The sequence below is a fragment of the Asterias rubens genome, chromosome 4 (genome assembly GCF_902459465.1).
Source record: "Asterias rubens chromosome 4, eAstRub1.3, whole genome shotgun sequence".
NCBI classification, from domain to species: Eukaryota; Metazoa; Echinodermata; class Asteroidea; order Forcipulatida; family Asteriidae; genus Asterias; species Asterias rubens.
The window spans coordinates 15,496,143-15,513,631 of record NC_047065.1 but is presented as its reverse complement, the minus strand read 5'-3'; the positions used below and the strand labels follow the sequence as shown (position 1 = coordinate 15,513,631).

Here is a 17,489-nt window from a genome sequence, read left to right as displayed (position 1 = left end):
ATGGCAAACTGTGTACAAATTTCTTCTGATAGCCCCCTCTTTTGAATCATCCTCCTCCAGCCTACGTTAATTTCCTCAAATTACAGAATCAACAAGGACAGATTTCCATTTGACACTGTTACATAATTTAGTGGTGTTAGGACTTCCCCCTGAAAGGCCAAATTTCCTAGAGCTACTTTAACTGCTTGAAGGTTATTCCTCTGCCTCGACTGTTGATAAAACAGAACAACAAAACAAACAGGAGTGATAAAACTTTGATAACTTTTACTTATCTGCATCAGTGCATCTACTAATATCCAAACATAAAAGCGAGTGGCGAGTGGTATGTGTCATCTGTAGGCATCGACTGGTGTGCAGAGGTCGGCGAAAGATTTTGCAATATGGTGTGGTTAGAGTCACAATTAAAAGGTCCTTCACGCTGCCATGGCAGAAAAAGGGATGGATCCTTTGCCCATTTATCGGGCAGTATCTGTCAGGCACTCGTCTGATGTTCTGCCTATGTGTGAACAACTGTGTGTTTCAACTTGTAGTATTCTGTTAACCCTGCTGGTTGGTGTGCAATCGGCCAGGCATCAACCCGCATCAGTTAGCGATGCGATATGCTGCAACCATGTTTTAACTCCAAGTTAAAAGTAACACGATGCCCGCCCGATTCCCAAAGATGACCTGGCAGGCACAAGAAGGCGCATAGGGCCCCAGCCAAAATGCCTAGAAATCTATCGCAAACTACTGGCAAACCCATCGCAAGCTGATTGTGACTGGGGGTAAACTACCAACGTTGACAAACACCTACTTGTGATTTCAACCCCCAAATTTAGCAAGGAGATTGGAAGTGTGCCAAACATTTAACGATTTGTGTCCCAAGATCTTCCATGGCTGCAATGTGACATACCTGCTAGATAGTCCACAAGTTCCTTACATACAGCCGGGGTACTAGATCCATAAGGATTGCTGGCTACTACCTGAACAATGTACACATTGTCATGCAGGTTGTATGTGGAGCTTTCACGAACCAGATGCCTAGTAGAGAGAGAAACAAAATATCGCTTGCTTTATGGCTTGCTTTAAAGGGAAGGTAGTTGTTCGGTAATCACTCTTAAAATAAATGGCAATTAATCTTGTGGTTAGAAGCCTACAGCAGCCGTTCGATAGTACGAAGCATTTTGAGAAATGTTTTACATGGAAGAAATGTGTTAATGTAAAAAGATATCAGTTTTTATGCCCCAAAATTGGAATCTTAGAAGCATTACTCTTAACTTAATGAAGTTAATTACGAGAAGTCCACTAAAAGTAGAAGTCCTCTGGTACGCAGAAAATTATGGGAAGTAGTCTCACAAATTCTGAAATCTACTCCACAGCGGTAGAATAATAGCAAGAGAAGTTTTCAAGAACAAATCTACACAGCAAAGTAGATATACATACACACATGGTGTTACCGCAAACAGTAAATGTACATGCAAGAGATTTAGCCTGAAATTCTCATACTTTGTTTTAAAGTATTGCCACATTGTCTTTACCCTGTGATCTGTGAAGGAACTTCATCCAGGACTGTCCATGGCTTATCAATTGTTGTTCTAATGTCTCGTATCATCACGTGGTACATGGTCGGTGCTGTGAAACTGGGCAGTAACGCCTCTGACCAACGAATCAACACCTTGTATTCATGCTCCATGGCGTAATCTGCATATTCAATGGTTACTGGGCTAGGCGGTGCTGGAAAAGCTGAAATTTGAAAATATTTCTGATTATGAATTCTTGAAACTTATAGTTTTATTTGTAACTATCCTTAGGAACGAGTGCAAATTTTAAAAAGGTGGTAACTCAAGGTTGCTGGAATAGCTGTACAGTTTCAACAGTTTATGAGTCAAAAATATGCAAATATTTTCTGATAATGAGTTTTTGATACTCTTTTATGTAATTTTTGTAAACATTCTAAGAAACAATGCAAATGCAAAACTTAACAGGTTTTCCAGGGTTATCTGGGGTTTAACCTCTAGTAGGTCCTTGAGTAACTGCTTGTTTGCTGCAGCAATTATCATTGTAGGCGGCACAACGTATATACGCAAGCCATTTACTCCCAAAATGGCAATCGCTGTAGACAGCTTACATTGGTGGTACAAGGGGTCAAAATATTATAGTTAAATCTTTCGTTCGTTAAGGGGGAAAACTTTTCCTCTTATATCAGTTTTAAAAACATGACTTTTAAGATCCTTTTTTAATAGTAAAAGCGAGACGGAAGGGAAAGTGGACAACAGATAAGCATATCTTTAGCCATGAATTCAGGAAATTCTTAGACTCAATGTGTCTCAACTATACCGTGTCTTAATGTTCTGACTTTGTTGACTTCACTGTGACCGCTCATTGCTGCACCGTGCCCATGCTTGGCTGTTAGACACAGCTCATAATTAGTGTACGCAGGCAGACCACGGACAGTCATTGAGAGTGTGGTGTTGTCTTTGGTCGGTAGAGTCTTGAACGATGTTAGGTTGTAGATAATGTATGGACTCTCTTCGGAAGGATACTTGAGAATTGTACTCGGACTTTCCTCTGCACTTGGTCTACAAAGTCAACAAGATTTGAAGTTGGGAGAATAGGTTGGTTTTTGTCTTATTTGTAGGCAAAATTGTGAAGGAAGAGACAATAAAAGTGAATACAGTGTCTACTTTGCCGAAAAACAGCCAAAGACTGTTGGATTATTTTCACAGGGATGTTGAACCCATCCTAGTTTAGGGAGGTGAAAGAGGGCTGCAACATTCATGAAATCTGAAGAAGAAAAAGAAGAAATACATGCTCAGTATGTTTTTTTTTTTTTCTTTTTTTTTTTTCTTTTTTTTTGGGGGGCGGTGGTTTAAAGGGAAACCCTTCTTGACAAAGGTTATACTACCAGAAGCTTCAGTGCACCTCACCAAGAAAGTTTCTAAGGTCATTAGATTTTGAAATGATTTTTGGGGTTGAACAAAGAATTGACTAAAGTGGGATTCGAACCAACGACCTCCGGATTAATGTGCCAGCGCTCTACCAACTGAGCTATCTAGCCCTATTTTGGCAGTGTCCCTATTTTGTCAATGTATTTGTTCGGGGGTGCCAGTCAGAAGCCATACAACCGTTAACTGCCGTGTAGCCAGGGATCACACCCAAATTACGATACAACCTGGGAAGCGGCAGCCAGGGGATCACCTTAAGGGGATGAGACTTTTTGTTTCAGATATCAATATAAACCACAAGGGAAACTGACTGGGACTACCCAGTCATTAATTTTTGAAGTATTTTTGAAGTATTTACCTCTACCTCTTTGACTCTACCTTTAATTGTGTGCATGAAGAAAAGGAAAGTTCAAAAGTGACAACATTTGCAGTCTCGGACACAGTTTATAAAAAAAGGGTGTATTTCTTTATTATTACCTATTTTGGGGTAAACCTTTACACTTTTACAAATCAAAAGTGAGGCAAACCATGTAATACAAACCATGTAATACTTGATGTAATGGTAAATACGAACATAAAACCACCAACCTTAATCTGTAGTGTACATTGTAATAAAGAATCGGCCATTCATACTCCAGAGGTACACTCCAAGTCACATTGATTGTGGTCTCACTCGGGAAATAATTGACAAACTCAGGAGCTCCAAATACTATCATAGAGAGATCAATAATGTACAAGTAAATTGTAAATTGGATGCATATGAGTACCAAATGGCAGAACATTGCACAAAGTGATGTCTGGACTGTTCCATTTCATGAGGCAAACTCTTTTGAAATGGAATTGTATTTTTCAGATAATTCATCATTTATTTCAACCATATACAAAGTTTTGAACAAGTTATAACTTGTTTAAACAATAGGGTAAATCATAAACGGCTGAAAATGACATAGGTGGTGAAGTTGAAGACCGTTCATTTGGCTAAAGTGCATTCAAGTTTACGCAATAATGCATAACAAAATCAATACACACAATACTAATTGTAACCTCTATTAAGCTGCGCAAAGTGAAGCTGCAAAGTTTTTATGTTTAGCAATATATGACTGGGATATTGAATTTGTGTGTCTCAAAACAGTATATTGACACGTGTTCCACCAAACAAATGGCAAGGATCTGTGTGTACAGTATATTCATTATCTTACTCTTGTTGAAATGCATTGACCAATTAGAATCGAGGATTCAAGTTTGCTTGAAGATACATTCAAAATCACTGACTCTTGTAGATATGGATTGACCAATCAGAATCAAAGATTAAAGTTTCAGTTCCTTTGGCGATATCAACCATAAATATCAAGCATTGTGACAAAGGACATGCGTTTGCAGTTTCATTAAGTGAGTTTATACTCACATGGGCAGGCCTTGGTGTTACAGCGCCAGGTCCTTCCACCAGTTCCCCTGCACTGTTTACCTCCCCACTGAGGCTCCGGTTGGGAACAGTTTCTCTCTATGATTCGGTACCCTCCTCCACAGGTCACTGGACATTCTGACCATGCTGACCAACTTGACCACAAGCCATGAACTGTTGGAGGGGGAAAATTGAACGAAATCAGATTTTTCTGTAACTGTTCCTGTTTTCCTGTTATTGCCAAAACCAAAAGATACCTGTATAGCTGGACATTGCAGCTAGCCCTTGAAACTGGATGTAGTGTTCATTTCCTTTCATTTGTTTGTCTGTTTGGTTAGTAAAAAGTAATGTACACAGCTCTTGCTTTCTACTTGGCAAAGCATGGCTTCAGCTACATTGACTTTGTACCTTTCTGTCAGCTACAAGTATTTTTTTAGTGCTCACAAGATTTTTCATTTATTTATTTTTTTCTTGGGGGGGGGGGGAATTTGCCCCAAACAAAGCTAAGAGCCACTCTTTGTAAGGAGCTACAAGAAGAAATATACTATTAAATGTAAGAAATAACTCAGGGGAGCTGAGGGTAGGAATTGATATTCCTCTTAAAACAGTCTAGATTGTAGGACAGAGGAAAACATGCACCAGGCAATGAGTTTCAATAAAACTGTTGAACTGTGGCTCCTACATCAAATTAATAGTGTAAAGATGAGGAGAAGCAGAAAGTCTGGTTTCACGCTCAAACATTCTGATAGGCAGAACTATAGACGGTGTGACATCACATGTTTACAAAAGAGCCACCAAGCCTGGACTTCCTTCAGGCACGATTTGTACACAGCATAATGTAAGGAAACAAAAAACCTTATATTTTAGCAACTTTTGATATAATATTGAAAGGGGGCAAATCTTATATCTTGTCCAGCTTTTACTTTCATAACTCTTGGATTTATGTGGAAATTATGACACAAAATGTCCCTATGACCAGTGCAATATCTTGCCTGCCAGACTAGCCAAAGAATGAACAAGGTCACACTTATTGTAAACAAAGGACACATGGTCAATAGGTCAGACACAATTAATGGTGTCACATTTACCATAGGTTGGTTGGGGGTTGGGGATAAGGTTGGGGACTGCCAACTGTTCTTTACACTCATACCTGGACAAGGTTGTTCGTTGCATCGTTGCCACTGGCTGTAGCTACTAGCCTGGTCAGTATCTGGACAGTCACTTCCTCCTAAGCCTGGTCTGGGGTTAGTGCAAGATCTAGCCCTAGCCTGGACTCCTCCTCGACAGCTCTTTGAGCAGACAGACCATGGTGACCATGGGGTCCAGGCGCCATCTTTAAAAAAGGGCAAATTATGTCATTGTGATTTGTGACAAACATGATGAGACATTAGTGATTAGCAACACATATTCAGTTTAGTTTAGTTAGTTTATTAAATAATTATCAACTGCAAAAGGGAAACCCATAACATGCACGTAACCCCACTGAATAGGGACCGTCGCTCACACATCATCAGAATAAAACAAAGACAACAGCAAAAAATGTAAAAATAGTATAAAATATAATCAAAAGCTTTATCAAAGCTTTTAGAATGAATAGCTTTGTCAAAAAACTTGACAAAAATAATGTTTAAATTGGTTCTCTGGGTCCAATGTTTTTGTACAAGATATATGAATGGGTACCATTGGCAATATATTGAAAAAGTTATTTATTTATGTTAAAAATACGCAAACAGATTAAAAAATAATTGGGAAGGCTACCCAATTCAAAATGAAGACTATGTGGCTATAATGTATGATTGGATGATGAAAGAATAAGGTTTTTGTTTCAACCCGAAACTCACCCAAACAGCGATTAGTGTTGCACAAAATAAGTTCATCACCAGTCCCCTTGCAGTCCATGCCACCATACGTAGTGGATGGGTTGGTACAGGTTCGATTCCTCATCGTGGAACCACTCCCACAGGTCTTGGTGCATGTTGTCCATAGAGTCCACTCAGTCCATCCACCGTTCACTGTGACACACAGGAGCAAAAAGAAAGGATCGGGGATGATGAGAGTCATTGCTCACAAAAATAATAATAATAATAATAACAATAATTAGTAGATAATTATTAAGCACCAATTGCTGCTTAAAGGCAGTGGACACTGACTATTTGTTGCTAATCACAAAAAGGTGTGAAACTATACATGTATGATACCAATTCTGCTGATGTATGTTGAAAGTATGGCTTTTCCACCTGAATGGTAACCCCCTGGAGTTATAGATTCCACTGAGCTTTTAGGAACAGTGTTCTCAGCACTAGAGAAGTAGATCAAAGAGCAGGATTTGGTTCTATTATGGACAAAGTAACTGCTGATTTTCTTCACCAGGCTGACTTTAAAAGTCTGAAATCAGATAAAAATCTCATCCCTGGGATTATAACAATGGGCAAGGGATTTTAAGACCTGGGCCCAATTTCATAGAGCTGCTAAGCACAAAAATTTGCTTAGCATGAAATTTTTGCCTTGATAAAAACAGGATTACCAACCATATTGCACCTGATTTTCAGGATAAGCAAACAACATCTGAATACCAGTGACAAGCATTATGTAAACAACTGGAAATTTGGTTAGTAATCCTGTTTTTATCAAAGAAGAAATTTCATGCTAAGCAAATTTTTGTGCTTAGCAGCTCTATGAAATTGGGCCCAGCTGGTATACTGGACAATATGATTTTGTTATCATGTGTTCAAACTCTTGACTGTAGTAGTTTTCATAACCTAGGTGCAATTAGGCAAGACTTATCGTTTGTTTCTGATGCTTGCAATTGTTTTCGAGGTAGTTTGCTGTTTGGATGGCTCTCCTCAACTATTCTGCCATTGGAAATTGTAATAGTTCCTCATTGGGCATTCACTTGAGCTCTGATATATTTGAACCATGCTGGTAACTCGTAACCCTTTGGCAGAGCCACTTGATGGGAAGGGCCCAAACACTTTGACTGCCGCCTTCTGAAGATTTGTGGGACATTATACATGCATATATTATGCATTCAAACTTGCAATACTACTGGAAAGAACTTCTTCGACCGTTACTGTGATAAACGAGAAGCTTTGAGCTTTTTTTTGTGTCTTGAAAATCAGGAAATCATGGTTTTGCCAAAAAGGCAGTGGACATTATTGGTAATTACTCACAAAAATTTGTTCAGCATAAAACCTTACTTGGTAACGAGCAATGGAGAGCTGTGGATAGTATAAAACCTTGTGAGAAATGGCTCCCTCTGAAGTGACGTAGTTTTTGAGAAAGAAATAATTTCTCACTTAACCCTTGGATGTGATTTCGAGACCTCATCCAGTGGTTTCGAAATCAAGCATCTGAAAGCACATACCTTTGTGTGACATGGGTGTTTTTTCTTTCATTATTCCCTCCCAACTTCGACGACCAATTGAGTTCAAATTTTCACAGGTTTGTTATTTTGTGCATATTATGTTGAGATACACCAAGTGAGAAGACTGGTCTTTGACAATTAACATAGGTGTCCAGTGTCTTTAAGGCGGTGTGAAAGAAACAGACAACTGTAAAGTCTTTCCCGAGCCAATAATGGCTCACCAGGCCGGTGTTTCATCCAGTGTCCGAATATTTCTATTTCCCTGGACAGGATGCCAGTCCAACACAGGTTAATCCCCAGGGTTTGACAGTCAAACATAAGTTAATTAACCAAAACGCTTATTATTCAAACTCACCACCACACTCCTCGGGGTTGCAGTTCGGTATGACTTCGGTTCCATTACCCTCACAGTAACGACCTCCGAAATCAGGCGGTGGATTGGTACACTCCCTAGATCGTATTATCTCACCTCCACCACAGTGCAGAGTGCAATTACCCCACGGTGTCCAACTTGTCCAATTGCCATCCACTAAAGGAAACGCAATCATTTTTAAGTTATCAAAAACATACCCTTAGTTTGTACCTTTTAGTCACTAACACTCAAAATGAATGTTGGACTTCAATGTTTTCCTAATTTGGAACATAATGGTTTTCAGTCCAGTCTTTCCAATGATATCTTTTAAGTCCCTGACCCAGGGATGAGAAATTTTGGACTTATATATGAACTCGGACTCCTACAAATCTGGTGAAAAAAAAAGTTGTATTTTTCTCCAAATAAATTAAGTCATGCTCTTCGATAGAAATTTTCGAACTGAGGATATTGATTACTGATCCAAAATGCTCATTGTAATCTATAACTCATGGGGTTTATCAAAAGGTGGAAATGCCATTATTTTTAATGCACCTCCAAAGATCTGGATCCCAGATTCATATTTGTTGTCAGCACTGACTCTCACCCCTGCTGACAATCAAAATCACTGCCGGAGTAGAGTTAAAGTGGCTTCCTGTAAAACCACATTTTTATCCTTGCTGAGAGAAATGGTTAATTTACTGTGACAAAATCTCTGTGAGCAAAACTAACCCGGGCAGTCATAGACTTCCATGCAGTCTTCTTTCTGGAAGTAGTTATCAACCATGCCGACCCCGGGGCAGTCCAAGCCACCGTGGGACGGCGCTGGATCGGAGCAGCTCCGCTCTCTCGTCCTGTTTCCGAAGCCACATGACTTGGAACATGGCGTCCATTCTGTCCACTGGGCCCAATTTCCATCAGCTTTTATTAGATAAATCAAAACAGATTTAAAACAGTTATTTTGATGTTTCAAAGTAGCCCCCCCCCCCCTCTTGTGGTTTTCTTGAATAATCACAACATGGACAAGTTCCCTGATTGATGTAGAACTCTTCTTAATAAGAGGAACCATCATAATCAAGGAGATGGGGCAACAGTCATCCACAGTTTCTTTACCCCCCTCCCCCTCGACCCATCCCAGTCTTTCCCCAATAGCTGAAAATTAATTCAGGTGGTAATTTGCGTAAAGAATAACAAAAGTCTGGGCCCAACTTCTGTCATTGTGGTAGTCAGGCATGTGAGTAACTATCCATAAAAACAAAGAGGAAAAGAGAAAACCGGGAAGAAAACAAGAGAAAAAGATAATATTACTCCTATAATTTTGAACACAGAAAGTGAATAAATAAAAGAGGAAAATCAAAACCAAACAGAGGAAATCAGCTGAAATGAGGAAGTCTCACTTGCCCGGGTATTTAGTCAATGCTTTTTCAGCGGTAGGTAAACACTCAAAAGTTAATGTCCCCCAAGTCTTAAGTTTAAGCGTGTCCCCCTTTGCCCCCCACCCCCATTGTCATATCTGGTGCTCGCCTCTACAGAGTTAGGAATTAGAGGCCACGGTGTCTTACCTTTGCACTCTATCTCTCCACACACACCAACCTCAAAGTTGACGCCATCACAGTCCACCCCTCCGTACCCAGGTGCTGGGTCAGTACACGTGCGACTGTGGTCCCTGGTACCGCCTCCACAAGAGTGGGTACAAGTTGACCACGCCTCCCAAGTGGCCCAGTTACCATCAACTAAACAACAGAGAGGTCGGTAGTGAAAGCATGATAAAGGAAAAATTACAGAATTTGTAAGAAGACAAAATTGTCTAAGATTATAAAACTTACACGGTCTAAATGATCATGATGGTATAGAAAACATCCCTTGAGTTGAAATATTATTTCTATCTGAAATGTCACCTTGGATGAGAAATAAGTTACACTTATTTCCCGGTTGGAGTTTATCGCTTAGAGGGTTTTATTATTTTTTCTTCTTTGAATTGATGCCATGCAAAATGTGTCATCTTTTCACTTTTTTTTCATGACCCAGATGGCCGATCGATCTCAAACTTCTACAGGTTTGTCAGTTTATGTATGGTGGATTCAATAAAGTGCTTACACTGCCAGCAACTGTTTTGTTGGCTAAAAAAAAACAATTATGTAATGTTCCTTTAAATAATATACTGATGAAAAAATAATGTGTGATGATGAAAATATGTGTCGCAAAATTTGGCTGCACAAAAGGGCTGTAGGCAAAAAGTATAAATAATTAATCATAATAATATCTAAACTTATAACGCGTACATGCCGAAGGCACCTTCAATAATACAATACATTCACACACAGAAACTATAAAAAAATTGTACATGGAAAAAAAGATGATCTTTTTGCAATGAGCGAGAAAGGAAGAGCAATAATATACGCAATACGCGTCATTGACCCCGCCGTCTTTGACAAAACAAAATGTAAAAGTGGAGTGCACGCGTGTACGCGTGTACGCACGAGTCTCAGCGATAGCCTCACGAAAGCTCAATTTTATTTATCAAAGATGGCGGCCGCATGATGACGTCTTTTGAAATCCATCTATGGTATACTTACTTGGACATAAATTAGTATTACATTCCCCGTCTTCAGTAGCGTCTCCTACACAATCATCTCCTCCCCATTCCGGAACAGGGTTATTACACAGCCTACTGTGAGTTGTTACTCCACCTCCACACGTGTCTGAGCAGTCACCCCACTCTCCGAACTCCGACCAGCCGCCGTGAATCGGGCAGGGATCCAACGAGCAAGCCTCGGTCACATTAGCGGGTCCCTGGCAGTCATCGCCCCCGTACATCGGGGAGGGGTTATCGCAGGCGTGGTCGCGGTACCGTGTGCTCTCTCCGCACGTGGCGGTGCATTCAGTCCACGATGTCCAGTCGCCCCACTCACCGTCTATTGGGCCTGGGGTGGGTTTCACAAAGAGTTGCAACTATAGTTATTTCGAGTTGAGAACTTTAGACTAGCCTTAAGTTTTCGATAACTCCTTGCTAAAGAGTCCTCTGACTTGTCTAAAGTTAGAACTAGTTTTAAGTGTTTAATTTGAAAACAAAACGGCTAACTATGGGAGGTATTTTATTTATAAATTGAATAAAGTTCGCAAAAAAATGTTGATCTGTTAATACGATTGGGTGTTTGACTCTCTGACCTTGCTCTATGGTTTTACTATTAAAAACATTCGCCGTCCATGCCAACGTACCAGTACAGGGGGTTTGTTTATCAAGATAAAAGAAAGGTACATAAATAGGCATACCACGGTATTCAACACAAGTATGGAACTATGATGGCTATGATGGGGACTAGTGAAACATCCATGGTCATGGAGCCTGGTGGTTCCAGAAATGGTCGACCACAGTTATAAACCAATGGTGGTCCAGCCTGGGTTAAAATAATCAATATTTAGTTAATCATGGTAGGCACTCCAACTCAGCCCAACTTTATTGTTGTAGAATTTTAGGTGCACACTCACTTAGCACCTCGATGTAGAACCACTCGTGTCTTGGTCTTTGTAGGATTTTTTTAGTCGGCGAATAGTAGTTTTCCACATCCTTGTAGTAGTAGTACCCTGTATGCTCTTTGGTGAGGTGAATTGTAAATCTGTTCATGAAAACACGTGGGAATTCAAACACATCCGGCCCAATTTCATTGAGCTGCTAAGCAAAACAAATGCTTAGCATAACATTTCTTTTTGTTGATAAAAAAAAAGGATTTCCAACCAAATTTCCATTTGTTGCTTATTGCTTGTTCATTCAGCTGTTGCTTGCTCGTCTTGCAAATCACGTGGAAGTTTGGTTGGTAACCCTGTTCTTATCAAGACACTATTGGTAACTACTCAAAATAATTGTTAGCATACGAGCGTAGGGCTCGTTAGTAAAAAGTCACAGTGCAAACAAAAGGTTTTGTAAATTGGGGAAAAGGAGGAAATGTGGGATTCACAATAAAGCGCGCCACCAAGCGTTTACATTCCAACAAAACTCAAAGAAGCGGATGTTCGACCATGAAGGCATGGATGGCCTTCTTTGCAAAGGGCTTTAAAAAAGTTTTCATATTTTGGTTTAAAGCCATTGGACCCTTTCGGTACAGAAAAAAAAATTCACAGATTTACAAATAACTTACAGGGTTTACAAAAGGTAGTGTTGAGACTTCTATTGAAATATTATTCCATGAAATGCTTTACTTTTTGAGAAAACAGTAAGACAATATAAATTCTCGATATCGAGAATTACGGATTTATTTTAAACACATGGTATGACACGGCGAAACGTGTGGGAACAAGGGTGGGTTTTCCCGTTATTTTCTCCCGACTCCGACGTCCGATTGAGCCTAGATTTTCACAGGTTTGTTATTTTATATAGAAGTTGTGATACACGAAGTATGGGGCTTACCGAAAGGGTTCCATGGCTTTAAAGACTCTAGACACCTTTGGTAATTGTCACAGACCAGTATTCTCACTTCGGTGCATCTCCACATTGCGTAAAATAATAAACCTGTGAAAATTTGGACCAAATTGGTCGTCGAAGTTGGTCGTCGAAGTTGCTTTCAGATGGCTTGAATTCGAGACCTAATAACAGATGTCTCTTATTCAGTTCAAATATTTCAGTGAGAAATTACCTCTCTCTCTCTCTCAAAAACTATACGTTACTCCAAAGGAACCGTTTCTGACCATGTTGTGTACTATCAACAGCTCTCCTTTGCTCGTATGCTAATGTTGTTATTATTTATACCAATAGTGTCCTTCGCTAATTAGTGACAAACTCTCACTGTATAATTGTGAATCGCCTGATTTACACAATGATAGGCATAATACTTTGTTTAAATGGTTGGCTGTGTTAGCCAGATCCATTGTATCACACACCTGGAACTCTACGGTAGACTACCGAGAGTAAGCACCAAGATTAGGGCAAGACGGCTGAGACAGGTCAATGTCTCAGACATGCTGAGCTGGCAGTGAGCAAGCTTGTGCTTTGGGCCCCTAACTCAAGGTCACTGTTCCCGAGGCAGACCACAAACCACCTATGTGGACACCTTGTGCCGGGACTCTGGACTGCGTCAGGAAGAGCTGCGCACAGCAATGGAGGACCAACGTGTTTGGAGGGCCATCATCCGATACTCCGCATCGACTGATGACTGAAATGGTTTGGGTACTTTTTGAAACACAAAACACAATGTCCATAGATTTGTATTAAACTAACAAGGTTTTAAGATAGTGATGGTAGAAAGCTTCCCGTAATATATTACTTGCTAATGGGTGCTGTAGTTTTCGAGAAATGAGTAAAACTATTTCAAGAAAATAATTTTAGCATAAAACGTTTTTGTGTGTGTGTCCTACAAAAACTACCCAAAGTTTTAAAGGACCATTACAGAATTGGTACGAAAAAAACTTGTCTAAGATCAATGACTTTGAATTCATAAACTTACACGGTTAAATGTGATGATGGTAGTAGAAAACATCGCTTAAAATAATTCTGTCTGAAATGTTTGATGAGAAATACAAAAACTAATTTCCCGTTTCGAGTTTATTTCTCAGTGAGCGTTTTATTCCTTTTTTGTTTTTGCATAAAAATTTCATGCAAAAAATGTGTAATCGGTTTTCACTATTTTCTCGTGACCCAAGTGACCGATTGACTCAAACTTCTACAGGTTTGTCCGTGTATGCATTATGGTAGATTACATAAAGTGCTTACACTGCCAGTAACTGTTTTGTTAGCAAAACAAATCTTTGGGCCTAATGTTCTTTTAAGTATTACAATGTTAACCAACTTTGATTGGAGTGACAACTTATCCTCCGGGAAGCGTTTAATCTTAGACATTGTTGAGTGCGCGGGTACATCGCCGGCAGCGTTGAAAACCCAAGGCCCGTCGGCAATCCACATCAGCTTGTTCTGTTGAAGAGGTGACGTTTGGAGAAATTAAGAGGATAATACATTTCGCCGTACATTTTTACACTCAACAGTATGGTTTATGGCTTATGGTTTATGGTTATCTAAAAACATTCACAAATTTGCGGTCCACCGACCGCGTTGCATTCTGAATTTACAATTTCAACAGACATTCAAATGTAAAAGACAATCAAACATTCTTTTTTTTTTAAGTGAGAAAATTTGCCCGAGGGCATCAACATTTAAAATGATAATGCTATAAAACTGCCTTGAGCATTCAGTGTAAAAAAAAATTGAAACTTACAAGAGAGATAACCAGTAGGCCTATATGATGCGAAAATTTACTGTTGAGAAGAGATGTTATTAGGTATGGAAGGGGCTGCATTTAAAGGCAGTGGACACTATTGGTAACTACTCAAAATAATTATTAGCATAAAACCTTTCTTGGTGACGAGTAATGGGGAGAGGCTGGTGGTATAAACATTGTGAGAAACAACTCCCTCTGAAGTGCCATAGTTTTCGAGAAAGAAGTAATTTTCCACAAATTTGATTTCGAGACCTCAGATTTAGAACTTGAGGTCTCGAAATCAACCATCTAAACGCACACAACTTCGTTAGACAATGGTGTTTTCTTCTTTCATTATTATCTCGCAACTTTGATGACCGATTGAGCTCAAATTTTCACAGGTTAGTAATATTATGCATATATTGAGATACACCAACTGTGAAGTCTTTGACAATTACCAATAGTGTCCACTGTATTTAGAGCGCTTTTTATTGCACTTTTAGGATCCATACTGGTTTGTGTTCTTTAATTTCATGGATGACGTATACCCAGATCGAGGCAGGAAACCAGGCTGATAATAATATATCAGTGCAGCTTGACTTTACAGCAAATTCCTTGCAAAATTGTGCCCTCTCTAAGTAGAATGGGGTTTATAGTTGTTTCAGAGTTTGAAGCTTTGACTTACTATATAGAATGGAAGCACGAGTGTTTCGCCTTCCCACCTCGTTATGTTGCGATAAGGTACGCCGCTATTCCGCACCTCCAAAATGTCAGAATATACTGTCATAATAAATAAATAAAATATTGTTGTGTTTAGTGGGAGTCAAAAATAAAGGTTAAAAGAATGTTTGGTTAAAAAAGGAAACAGTTTGCTTTCAAAATAACAATACCTAAAATGTCGCGAATTCCCGCTTCACTTTTTAATTTTTTTAAACATTCAACTCATTCCTCTATGATGCAATAGTTTACTGATGAGCAAGTTATCATATAAACAAAATTAACACAATTTTTCAAAAACTGTACCAGCCAAACTATGTTCGCTAGTTTGTAAATCAATTTCCCTCGTATTTTTGCTCCACGTAAGACAACATTGCCAAAAAATGGGGTGTTTGACACCACGGTGTGTTGTCACATAACAGATAATGTTGAAACACACTTTGGTGTCAATTTTGATTTTTTTTCCGGTATCAAGATTTTATGGTGTCGATTGTTAAAACCCTAAGTTTTGTAGTTGTTGCTTAAAGGCATTGGATACTTTTGGTAAATGCCAAAGACACTCGGCCAATGATAGCCTTTCACGTACTAGTGCACGTTTCATCAAAGATGGTGGTCAATGACGTCATTCTCTTATACAATATACATACACATCAAGCACTTCTCATATGGAGGACTATCCCATACGCCATCTACGCAATGAAATGTCTTCTGTGCCATCGTGAAGTCGGGTACGAACGGATTGCCGCCTTCGAAGTGCCATGCCCAACGGCAGCCCTGAACCACTGTTTTCTCATCCCCTGTAGGCTTGACTTCAGCGCTCACAACATAGATGAAGTAGGTGTTCTGAAACGTCGCGTCTGCGCAGGTGTCTGTGGATGAAAACCATAAACTATTCAATGCAAATTAAATTAAATTCAATTCAATAAACATTTATTTTCATTTTGGTAAAAAGAATTATTTTCATTGCAATGTTGGACCAATGTTAGACTGGTTCCATGTCTCTGTCCGCAAGAAGGATCAGGACAGGCACTTGCTTTTCAGTACCCAATGTCCCAATGAAATCACTGCAGAGTTTTCATTGGGTGCAGCTGACAAACATCACCTCGGGACCAATCAAAACACAGTGACATCATATTTTTATTATGCTTCATTTTGACTAGTTATCAATAGTATCAAGTGCGTTTTAGAATTGTGGAAAAGTCGTTAAATCGGTCCCACGCCGTGAGATAGTCGAGGTGTGGCGGTGCTCTCGTAGAAATCGGGGAGCCAGCAGTTCGCGCGAGAGCAGTGATCTCGCGAGAGCACCGCCACAACTCGACTATCTCACCGCGTGGGACCGATTTAACGACTTGTCCACAAGTGCGTTTAAGTGCACTGTTTTCGATAAACTTGAAATTATAAGTGAAGTGGTGATTGGCTCCCAGTGAGGGAATTCGCGTGTAAAAACATACAAGCAAAAATAAAACCGGATGATACGTTGGGTATGACCGCCCCTTTTCATAACGGTTGTTCCCCCCCCCCCCCACATTGTTTCATTTGGAACCACTAAACTCATTCTTGAGAATTTTATCCAACGCCTTTCGTACTTCATAGACCCCTACTAATTCACCAATACAAAATACTAGAGTTTATTTCCATACTCAACAACCAACATCGCTAGCCTACTCTTATCTAAGTTTCGGCTTTTAAATAGGCCTACACTAGGTGTGCGTAAAATAGGTAAAATAATGATGGGAGCTCCTCTCTCCTGACCTGACCTCATTTTAAGTGATGTTCGAAAGGAGCTGTTCAATTATTACATCAAGATCAAGATGAAGATAAACTGATTCAGGCAAAGCATGTTATATAATAATTATTATGTCCTGCAAACAAGCTGCCTTCTTGTAGTGCGGCAAGCGCACGTAAAAACCTTACCTTGTGCATATACTCCAGAGGGCAGAGCAACCACGAAGAACAGAAATGCTAGAATGCAGTCCATATCCATAAAAGGCCTACGATAAGCACATACTAGAATAAGAAACTACCACAACAAAATTTAGAAAAGCAGCATGCATCTTCTTCATCCAATAACTACAAGAAATTTGGAATAAACCTTACGCGTGTGCGTGAAATTCAATTTGTGATCGCGTGGCGCACTCTCTCGCACAGAGATAGGTGGAGGGGTAGGTAGACTTGACTCAAGTCCCAATCCCGTGTCATCCCCAGGAAAATACTGTTTCGTGATGCGCTGCATTCCAAACCCTGTTCCGCATGCGGGACAGGGACTTGACCATGTCGCAGTCGCCTGGTATGTAAATGTATTCAGTTATGAATACTGTAACATTGATACGTGATACGTTTTGACCAATCAAACGCATGCTCACCCAAAAAGAAGACTAGTTCATTTGTCATTTTTGGGGTAAAAACCACTTATTTTTTTGATGATAGAAATACATTTTTTAATAACCAATTAATTTTAAAAAAGAAAGCACTGAATGTTCATTTGAATTTACGTTCTACGTTGTAACATACATTGGGGTCGGTTTTGTTTGCAAAAAAAAAATTGAAT

At 39.6% G+C, this 17,489-nt stretch overlaps 1 protein-coding gene and 1 non-coding gene across 2 annotated transcripts; both read right to left on the bottom strand.

Moving 5' to 3' along the window:
* Positions 1–192: 192 nt before the first annotated feature.
* LOC117288968 lies at positions 193–16,919 on the bottom strand. The gene is made up of 18 exons (XM_033769847.1): positions 16,856–16,919; positions 15,589–15,810; positions 14,910–15,004; positions 13,820–13,941; positions 11,529–11,656; positions 10,616–10,963; positions 9,602–9,772; positions 8,772–8,960; positions 8,046–8,219; positions 6,168–6,338; positions 5,477–5,659; positions 4,330–4,500; positions 3,509–3,633; positions 3,348–3,356; positions 2,317–2,545; positions 1,518–1,722; positions 893–1,020; positions 193–209 (listed from the first exon to the last, which is right to left on the bottom strand). Exons 1-18 carry the CDS (start codon positions 16,917–16,919, stop codon positions 193–195), a joined length of 2,751 nt encoding a protein of 916 aa, XP_033625738.1.
* Trnan-auu lies at positions 2,965–3,037 on the bottom strand. The gene has a single exon. It is a non-coding gene; the product is annotated as a tRNA-Asn (tRNA).
* Positions 16,920–17,489: the final 570 nt, after the last annotated feature.